This window comes from Salvelinus fontinalis, chromosome 24 (genome assembly GCF_029448725.1).
Source record: "Salvelinus fontinalis isolate EN_2023a chromosome 24, ASM2944872v1, whole genome shotgun sequence".
NCBI classification, from domain to species: Eukaryota; Metazoa; Chordata; class Actinopteri; order Salmoniformes; family Salmonidae; genus Salvelinus; species Salvelinus fontinalis.
In genome coordinates this window covers 44,025,292-44,035,804 of record NC_074688.1, presented here as the reverse complement: position 1 = coordinate 44,035,804, position 10,513 = coordinate 44,025,292, and the positions used below count along the sequence as shown (strand labels likewise).

Below are 10,513 nucleotides of genomic sequence, written 5' to 3'. Positions count from 1 at the left end.
CATAGCAGCCTAACATATTCAAGTTTCATAAGACCGGTTTGGGTTCACAGCACACATAAACAGTGAAAGGAGGAGGAAGAGGGAACCAACCCTACCACTGGCTATTGTCTTGAGACACAGCGGGGAAGCTCAGACAAATCTCTCTTAGTTGCAGGTGGTCAGGCGTAAGCAAAGAGTTAAGTCCCGGGGTCCCTCTGCCCCTCCTCTTTGATGTTCTGACATCATCTAGCCCCGCCCCCTGAAAGATCTCTCTCTCTCTCTCTCTCTCTCCGTCAGATTTGCTTTCCACAAACAACAAGTGTCTGTTCCCTCAGTTCAGTCTCTGTTCTGTTCTGCTGTAGAGTGGAAAAGTGGAGAGGAAAGGAGTGGAGTGGAAAAGTGGAGAGGAAAGGAGTGGAGAGGAAAGGAGTGGTATGCATAGGAGCTGCATGTCCAAGCCTCACAGCGAGCTTAAAGACCAAGGGGTTTGGACCAACCCTATGAGCAAAAAGACGCCAAAAAAGACGCTGAAAATACCTATTTTTGGTTGAAAAGACGTTGAGAATACATATTCTCAACCACTTTTGCACACTGGGAATCTACCCTGGGACTAGTGTCTTGTGACAGTCTGATATCGAATTTCTGATTTGCTTCTTGTAGGTGCCAACATTACCCAGACACAGGACAAGAAGACGTGCTGTGACGAGGAAGAGGCTCTTTATATTTTGGACTGGCAACAGTAGCCTGGAGCGGCAGCAGCGAATGCTGAGGGCGAGGCCATCGAGGCCGCAGTGTTTAGAAACAGAATAGTAATGGCTGTTCAAACTGCAATCATGAACTCTCCGTTCATCAACTTCTGTTTCCCTGGGTCGGTCATGATGGAGTACGACATGGATCAGAGCCTGGACGGGAGTCTGCAGGAGGAGAGTGAGGAGAGAGGAGAATACAAAGAAACCACCAGGAATCTGCTCAGCTTCATAGACTCAGCCTCCAGCAACATCAAACTGGCTCTGGATAAGCCAGTGAAGTCTAAAAGGAAAGTCAACCACCGCAAGTACCTGCAGAAGCAGATCAAGAGATGTACAGGCTTCATCAGTCCAACAGGGAACCCAGCAGCAGCTCCAGGGGCAGGGGCCAACAAGAGAAAAGGCTCTGGCTTTCCCACCCAGACCCAGCCTCAGAACCAGCCTCAGACCCAGCCTCAGACCCAGACCAGCCCATTCCAGCAAGGCAAACCCGTCCACAAGCGCGACGGACTACAGGCCAACCTCCAGACCAAGAGCCTGGCTGCCCTCTTTAACTCGGTCAAGGAGCCTGTCAGGGGGGAGAGAGCCAAGAAGCCTCCCCTGAGGCACCGTAACCTTCCCCCATCCTTTTTCACTGAGCCGGCCAACACCACCACCACCTCCCGAGTCACGTCCACCTCGGGCACGTTCCTGGGTGATCTGGAACGGGGAGGGGGGAACCCGGACTTCTTTGACCTGCTGGGGCCGGACTACAGTAACATGCTTAGTGACCAGGACGTGTTTCAGACTCGCGGCCTGCCCAGTAGGATCATCGACCAGGACTTGTTTCAGACTCGGGGCCTGCCCAGTAGGATCATCGACCAGGACATGTTTCAGACTCGGGGCCTGCCCAGTAGGATCCTCCAGCACCAGCAGACTCAGGACATAACAGACCAGGTCTCGCCCTACGACCCTCACCATCTAGTGGGAGGATTCTTGTATACAGAGCCTTGGAGTACTTCTTCTCCTTCTAAGAAGGCAGGGGAGGGCGTACGAACGGGCCCAGGACCACAGACACCCCTGTACTGCCAAGCAGGAGAGGGCGTACGGGCGGGCCCAGGACCACAGACACCCCTGTACTGCCAAGCAGGAGAGGGCGTACGGGCGGGCCCAGGACCACAGACACCCCTGTACTGCCAAGCAGGAGAGGGCGTACGGGCGGGCCCAGGAACACAGACACCCCTGTACTGTCACTCTGTGTCTGACTCCTCTGTGACTACAGAGGAAAATAACTCACTGTGTACTCTGGCCTTCCCCAACTTCTTCCCAGAATGCTCTGTGTCTCAGGTCTCATATGGTCTGAGTAGTGGTAGTTACAACACAAGGGACTTCTCTTCTCTCTGATAAGACATCAGTACTTTTTCTGGGACTACAAGTTGAGTAGTTCTGATTTAAAATGTTAGTGTGGCTTGACCAGAGCTACAGATTGAGATACGGTCTAATCTAATTTGTATTTGTCACGGACACATTTTCCAGCAGGTATAAAAGGTGCAGTGAAATATGCAGTGTTAGGTGCAGTGTTAGAGCTCCCTCGAAAACGCAGAACATTTAATCAATAATCAGTAATAACAAGTAGTAGTAGTAGTAATAGACGAGGTAGTATGCATATTGATAATGTAGGTATTTACAAATATAAAGTGGGTAGTGGAATTAATAGTATATAATTAAACAGTTGCATTGACTGTGTGTGTGTGTGTGTACATATATATATATATATATATATATATATATATATATATATATACAAACAAAAAGTTGACCAGCTGGGGACATTTTGCCGGTCCCCCACAAGGAAAAAGGATATTTCTAGAGATAGAGTTAGGGTAAGGTTATGTTTTGAGGTTAGGGTAAGGTTTAGGGTTAGGGAAAATATGATTTTGAATGGGAATCAATTATGTCTCCACAAGGTTAGTAAAACAAGACTGTGTGCTTGTGTGTAAGGGTTGAATGTGCTGGTAGTCGGTGCAAATAATATCTATGGTGCATATAGTCTCTAAGGTGCAGATCTGTGCAGGGAGACGGCTTGGTTTCACTTTTCAGCAGTCTGATGGCCTGGTGGTAGAAGCTGTCTCTGAGCCTGTTGGTCCGAGACATGATACTCCAATACCGTTTGCCAAATGGTAACAGAGTAAACAGTCCTTGGCGATCTTTCAGTGCGTTGAATAAGAATAATGTATAGATTTGGTTTTCTCATGTACTCTAATGCTCGTAAAACTGAAAGTTTTATTCACCCCTAATGAAAAAACGTTGTATTACCCATGCCAGTCAATTTCAATATGTATTTTGATGTGGATTTAATTCATGCTCACAGTGGACAAGAAGGCGGAGTGACATCAAGACGATACTTTAAAAACAACAGATATTACGTTCAATTAAAAGAGTCCAAGATTATAAGAATCCAGTTTTTTAAAGTCACATCTGATTATTAAACAGTGCCACAAGCCCTTGAAAATGTCTTACATTTTGTAATTATTACAAAGTCTCCTGGATCTGAACTTGAATCTGTTTAAAGGTGGTTGAGAAGTGTTCTGACATTTTGTTCAAAGCCGATTCATTTCCTTTTGAGGTTCAAGATGACCATCACCAGGTAGTCAAACCTCCGGTTGATTTACCGTCACCAGGTAGTCTACCGTATTCAAATCTCCGGTTGATGACCATCACCAGGTAGTCTACCGTATTCAAACCTCCGGTTGATTTACCGTCACCAGGTAGTCTACCGTATTCAAATCTCCGGTTGATGACCATCACCAGGTAGTCTACCGTATTCAAACCTCCGGTTGATGACCATCACCAGGTAGTCTACCGTATTCAAATCTCCGGTTGATGACCATCACCAGCTAGTCTACCGTATTCAAACCTCCGGTTGATTTACCATCACCAGCTAGTCTACCGTATTCATTCCAAATACTGTTATTTCTCAGTCATGCATGGATCAAACCCAGACTGTGTTTAGGACAAAAAATGACCGCAACATTTCAAATGCCCTTCAACTACACCATAAAAAATGATGAAACAATATACAGCCTGGGCGCGAACCCAGAGACTCCGGTTGATGACCATCTGAACCAATTACACCATAACAAATGATGAAACAATATAAGGTGACTTCTGTCTTTCAAACTGTCATTGGTTTAAGTGAGAGAAAAGTATGGTAGCTATTTGGCATTCCCGATTCTACTAGATCCCTCATTGGTCCCCCCTCATTGGTCCCCCCTCATTGGTCCCCCCTCATTGGTCCCCCCTCATTGGTCCCCCACTCAATGGTCCCCCACTCAATGGTCCCCCCTCATTGGTCCCCCCTCATTGGTCCCCCCTCAATGGTCCCCCCTCATTGGTCCCCCCTCAATGGTCCCCCCTCATTGGTCCCCCCTCAATGGTCCCCCCTCATTGGTCCCCCCTCAATGGTCCCCCCTCAATGGTCCCCCCTCATTGGTCCCCCCTCATTGGTTCCCCCCTCAATGGTCCCCCCTCATTGGTCCCCCCTCATTGGTCCCCCCTCATTGGTACAGTAACTCTGGTTAGTTGTTTTTCTGTGCGCAGACAGACTAGTGTGAGAGTTGAGTGGTTAGCTCATAGGTTGAATTAGTCAACACTGTGAATATACACCGTGAAGTGTTGAAATACTAGAATCGCCACACTTCTTAATGAAAACGAAAGATGTTATACAAGATGTAAAAAATAATACTGTATTCTGATAATGACAAAATAAAGCTGGTCTTTATTACTATTACTACACTGTCAGGAAGTGTCCTTTTTATTGATTTCTACATTATTTGGCGTCAGAACAAATTTAGTTAATTGAGCATCACAGTTGTTGGAAAAACAGTGTATCTGTGAATAAAACTAGAAAGAAAAAAAAAATAGAACGATTTTGAAACACAATTTCATGTAAAGTTAAAGACATACGGCCTAACCACAACTCGACGTGGTGACTTGCTTTCCTGTAAGAGGTGTACGATATTGTTTTTCAGCTATCCTTTACTCACATGTACAAAAGGTATCAAGATTAGTTTTGCTTTTTAGATAATAATGAATGGACGGGGGGGGGGGAGGTGACCTGATCCTAGATCAGCACTCCTACCCTGAGAAGCTTTATGAAGAAAGTCCCTGAACCATAGAGACTGCAACAATACCCCCCTCTACTGGCCGCACAAGGCTAGTGCGAATTTAACACTCATTTTACTTTCTAACATGGATGCCAGTCAAGACGAGCATGGATGCCAGTCAAGGCTAACATGGATGCCAGTCAAGGCTAACATGGATGCCAGTCAAGGCTAACATGGATGCCAGTCAAGACTAACATGGATGCCAGTCAAGACTAACATGGATGCCAGTCAAGGCTAACATGGATGCCAGTCAAGGCTAACATGGATGCCAGTCAAGACTAACATGGATGCCAGTCAAGGCTAACATGGATGCCAGTCGAGACGAGCATGGATGCCAGTCGAGGCTAACATGGATGCCAGTCAAGACTAACATGGATGCCAGTCGAGACTAACATGGATGCCAGTCGAGACTAACATGGATGCCAGTCAAGACTAACATGGATGCCAGTCGAGACTAACATGGATGCCAGTCAAGACTAACATGGATGCCAGTCGAGACTAACATGGATGCCAGTCGAGACTAACATGGATGCCAGTCGAGACTAACATGGATGCCAGTCAAGGCTAACATGGATGCCAGTCAAGGCTAACATGGATGCCAGTCGAGACGAGCATGGATGCCAGTCGAGACTAACATGGATGCCAGTCAAGACTAACATGGATGCCAGTCAAGACTAACATGGATGCCAGTCAAGGCTAACATGGATGCCAGTTAAGACTAACATGGATGCCAGTCAAGACTAACATGGATGCCAGTCGAGACTAAGTGTATAGAATATTATGCTAGTCTTTTTCTGAATCGCTGAACAACAAAGTGTAAATGTAGAAAGGCATCTCTTTATTGCGATCAGAAGTATTATGACTAGGTGACTGATGGTTCTAAACATAGGAGGACATGATGACTGATGGTTCTAAACATAGGAGGACATGATGACTGACGGTTCTAAACATAGGAGGACATGGTGACTGATGGTTCTAAACATAGGAGGACATGATGACTGATGGTTCTAAACATAGGAGGACATGATGACTGATGGTTCTAAACATAGGAGGACATAATGACTGATGGTTCTAAACATAGGAGGACATGATGACTGATGATTCTAATGGTTCTAAACATAGGAGGACATGATGACTGATGGTTCTAAACATAGGAGGACATGATGACTGATGGTTCTAAACATAGGAGGACATGATGACTGATGATTCTAATGGTTCTAAACATAGGAGGACATGATGACTGATGGTTCTAAACATAGGAGGACATGATGACTGATGGTTCTAAACATAGGAGGACATGATGACTGATGATTCTAATGGTTCTAAACATAGGAGGACATGATGACTGACGGTTCTAAACATAGGAGGACATGATGACTGACGGTTCTAAACATAGGAGGACATGATGACTGATGGTTCTAAACATAGGAGGACATGATGACTGATGGTTCTAAACATAGGAGGACATGATGACTGATGGTTCTAAACATAGGAGGACATGATGACTGATGGTTCTAAACATAGGAGGACATGATGACTGATGGTTCTAAACATAGGAGGACATGATGACTGATGGTTCTAAACATAGGAGGACATGATGACTGATGGTTCTACACATAGGAGGACATGATGACTGACGGTTCTAAACATAGGAGGACATGATGACTGACGGTTCTAAACATAGGAGGACATGATGACTGACGGTTCTAAACATAGGAGGACATGATGACTGACGGTTCTAAACATAGGAGGACATGATGACTGATGGTTCTAAACATAGGAGGACATGATGACTGATGGTTCTACACATAGGAGGACATGATGACTGACGGTTCTAAACATAGGAGGACATGATGACTGACGGTTCTAAACATAGGAGGACATGATGACTGACGGTTCTAAACATAGGAGGACATGATGACTGACGGTTCTAAACATAGGAGGACATGATGACTGACGGTTCTAAACATAGGAGGACATGATGACTGATGGTTCTAAACATAGGAGGACATGATGACTGATGGTTCTAAACATAGGAGGACATGATGACTGATGGTTCTAAACATAGGAGGACATGATGACTGATGGTTCTAAACATAGGAGGACATGATGACTGACGGTTCTAAACATAGGAGGACATGATGACTGACGGTTCTAAACATAGGAGGACATGATGCCTGACGGTTCTAAACATAGGAGGACATGATGACTGACGGTTCTAAACATAGGAGGACATGATGACTGACGGTTCTAAACATAGGATGACATGATGACTGATGGTTCTAAACATAGGAGGACAAATATCCACCAACATCTGTCTAGTATCAACACACTTCTATTGTATATCTAGCAACCTCTGGTTAGTATCTACACACTGCTATTGTATATCTATCAACCTCTGGTTAGTATCTACACACTGCTATTGTATATCTAGCAACATCTGTCTAGTATCAACACACTGCTATTGTATATCTAGCAACATCTGGTTAGTATCTACACACTGCTATTGTATATCTATCAACCTCTGGTTAGTATCTACACACTGCTATTGTATATCTAGCAACATCTGGTTAGTATCTACACTATTCTATTGTATATCTACCAACATCTGTCTAGTTAGTATCAACACTCTGCTATTTTATAGATCCACTAGATGGCACCGTTGCCACTCCAAACCAGGCAGCTTTAGTCACGCGTGTAGAATCATCTTCAACAACATGGATGAAATCGGATGCATTTTCATCACTTAAATCAGAGAGATGTATAGGTTGTCTACCAGTTTTTAAAATACAATGTGACCAAATGAGTCAATGTGATTAAATAAATGGCTTAATGATCCAGGCTGTATCACGTCCGTCCGTGATTGGAAGGCCCATAGGGTGGCGCACAATTGGCCCAGCGTCGTCCGGGTTTGGCCCAGCGTCGTCCGGGTTTGGCCCAGCGTCGTCCGGGTTTGGCCCAGCGTCGTCCGGGTTTGGCCCGGGGGGTAGGCCGTCATTGTAAATAAGATTTTTTAATTATTTTTTTTACTGACTTGCCTCGTTTATATAAAGGTTAAATGTAAATAATGTGAATAAAATAAAAACCCGTCCGTGATTTTAATGCCATCCCATGTTTTTGTCTTTCAGCCAGATTTGGGGCTATGTTCAATCTGTATTGCTGAAGCGTTACAGATTGCACGATAGACATGTAAAGTCATTTCCCATTGAGCTGACATCTGCAGTGTTGACCGGGAATGCAGTCTCTGCTAACAGGGAACATTGCTTTAACACTGAACTTCCGTGGTACAGATTGAATAGGGCTCTTAAATTGATGCCTGCTGAGTAGCTTACGATGCTTACTCACATAAAGCCCATTATGATGGGTAACTACATTTAGTTTAATGGGTGGGTTACTACATTTAGTGTAATGGGTGGGTTACTACATTTAGTGTAATGGGTGGGTTACTACATTTAGTGTAATGGGTGGGCTACTACATTTAGTGTAATGGGTGAGCTACTACATTTAGTGTAATGGGTGGGCTACTACATTTAGTGTAATGGGTGGGCTACTACATTTAGTGTAATGGGTGGGTTACTACATTTAGTGTAATGGGTGGGCTACTACATTTAGTGTAATGGGTGGGTTACTACATTTAGTGTAATGGGTGGACTACTACATTTAGTGTAATGGGTGGGTTACTACATTTAGTGTAATGGGTGGGCTACTACATTTAGTGTAATGGGTGAGCTACTACATTTAGTGTAATGGGTGGGCTACTACATTTAGTGTAATGGGTGGGCTACTACATTTAGTGTAATGGGTGGGTTACTACATTTAGTGTAATGGGTGGGCTACTACATTTAGTGTAATGGGTGGGTTACTACATTTAGTGTAATGGGTGGACTACTACATTTAGTGTAATGGGTGGGTTACTACATTTAGTGTAATGGGTGGGCTACTACATTTAGTGTAATGGGTGGACTTCTACATTTAGTGTAATGGGTGGGTTACTACATTTAGTGTAATGGGTGGGCTACTACATTTAGTGTAATGGGTGGACTACTACATTTAGTGTAATGGGTGGGCTACTACATTTAGTGTAATGGGTGGGTTACTACATTTAGTGTAATGGGTGGGTTACTACATTTAGTGTAATGGGTGGACTTCTACATTTAGTGTAATGGGTGGGTTACTACATTTAGTGTAATGGGTGGGTTACTACATTTAGTGTAATGGGTGGGCTACTACATTTAGTGTAATGGGTGGACTACTACATTTAGTGTAATGGGTGGGCTACTACATTTAGTGTAATGGGTGGGCTACTACATTTAGTGTAATGGGTGGGCTACTACATTTAGTGTAATGGGTGGACTACTACATTTAGTGTAATGGGTGGACTTCTACATTTAGTGTAATGGGTGGACTACTACATTTAGTGTAATGGGTGGGCTACTACATTTAGTGTAATGGGTGGGCTACTACATTTAGTGTAATGGGTGGGTTACTACATTTAGTGTAATGGGTGGGTTACTACATTTAGTGTAATGGGTGGACTACTACATTTAGTGTAATGGGTGGGTTACTACATTTAGTGTAATGGGTGGGCTACTACATTTAGTGTAATGGGTGGACTACTACATTTAGTGTAATGGGTGGACTACTACATTTAGTGTAATGGGTGGACTACTACATTTAGTGTAATGGGTGGACTACTACATTTAGTGTAATTGGTGGGTTACTACATTTAGTGTAATGGGTGGGTTACTACATTTAGTGTAATGGGTGGACTACTACATTTAGTGTAATGGGTGGGTTACTACATTTAGTGTAATGGGTGGACTACTACATTTAGTGTAATGGGTGGGTTACTACATTTAGTGTAATGGGTGGACTACTACATTTAGTGTAATGGGTGGGTTACTACATTTAGTGTAATGGGTGGGTTACTACATTTAGTGTAATGGGTGGACTACTACATTTAGTGTAATGGGTGGGTTACTACATTTAGTGTAATGGGTGGGTTACTACATTTAGTGTAATGGGTGGGCTACTACATTTAGTGTAATGGGTGGACTTCTACATTTAGTGTAATGGGTGGGCTACTACATTTAGTGTAATGGGTGGGTTACTACATTTAGTGTAATGGGCGCACACACACACACACACACACACACACACACACACACACACACACACACACACACACACACACACACACACACACACACACACACACACACACACACACACACACACACACGAACAGATGCGTGTAGCCTACAGATAAAGTGGTAAACACTACCCAATATGGTGATGTGTCAGACAAACCAAAACAATATCTTGGCACGTGCATGGTAAACAGACAGAGATAATCTGTTTTATCGCCGAGCAGACACCGTCTGATGGTGGCAGATATCTATTGGACACACAACAGTATCGTACAGTGATGTGTGGAGTATCGCAGTGCCACTGTTTGTCAAAGAGATTACCAAGATTTCCATTGGCACAGACTGGAATACCGAAAGCCAGATATGCAAGTGAGCAAGAAGAAGGGGTAGGTACAGCAGGAGGCTTGTTGCGTTGCGGTGTGCATGTATGTAACCTTTATTTAACTAGACGAGTCAGTTAAGAACAAATAATTATTTACAATGACGGCCCAAC

The 10,513-nt window shown here is 44.0% G+C and overlaps 1 protein-coding gene across 1 annotated transcript; it reads left to right on the top strand.

Moving 5' to 3' along the window:
* Positions 1 to 282: 282 nt before the first annotated feature.
* On the top strand, positions 283 to 4,494 carry LOC129822464 (protein FAM181B). The gene has a single exon (XM_055880760.1). It carries the CDS (start codon positions 792 to 794, stop codon positions 2,106 to 2,108), a length of 1,317 nt encoding a protein of 438 aa, XP_055736735.1. The 5' UTR covers positions 283 to 791; the 3' UTR covers positions 2,109 to 4,494.
* The last annotated feature ends 6,019 nt before the right edge of the window (positions 4,495 to 10,513 follow it).

Coding starts and splice junctions, on each gene's coding strand:
- LOC129822464 (XM_055880760.1), top strand. CDS start 792: ATGGCTGTTCAAACTGCAATCATGAACTCTCCGTTCATCAACTTCTGT.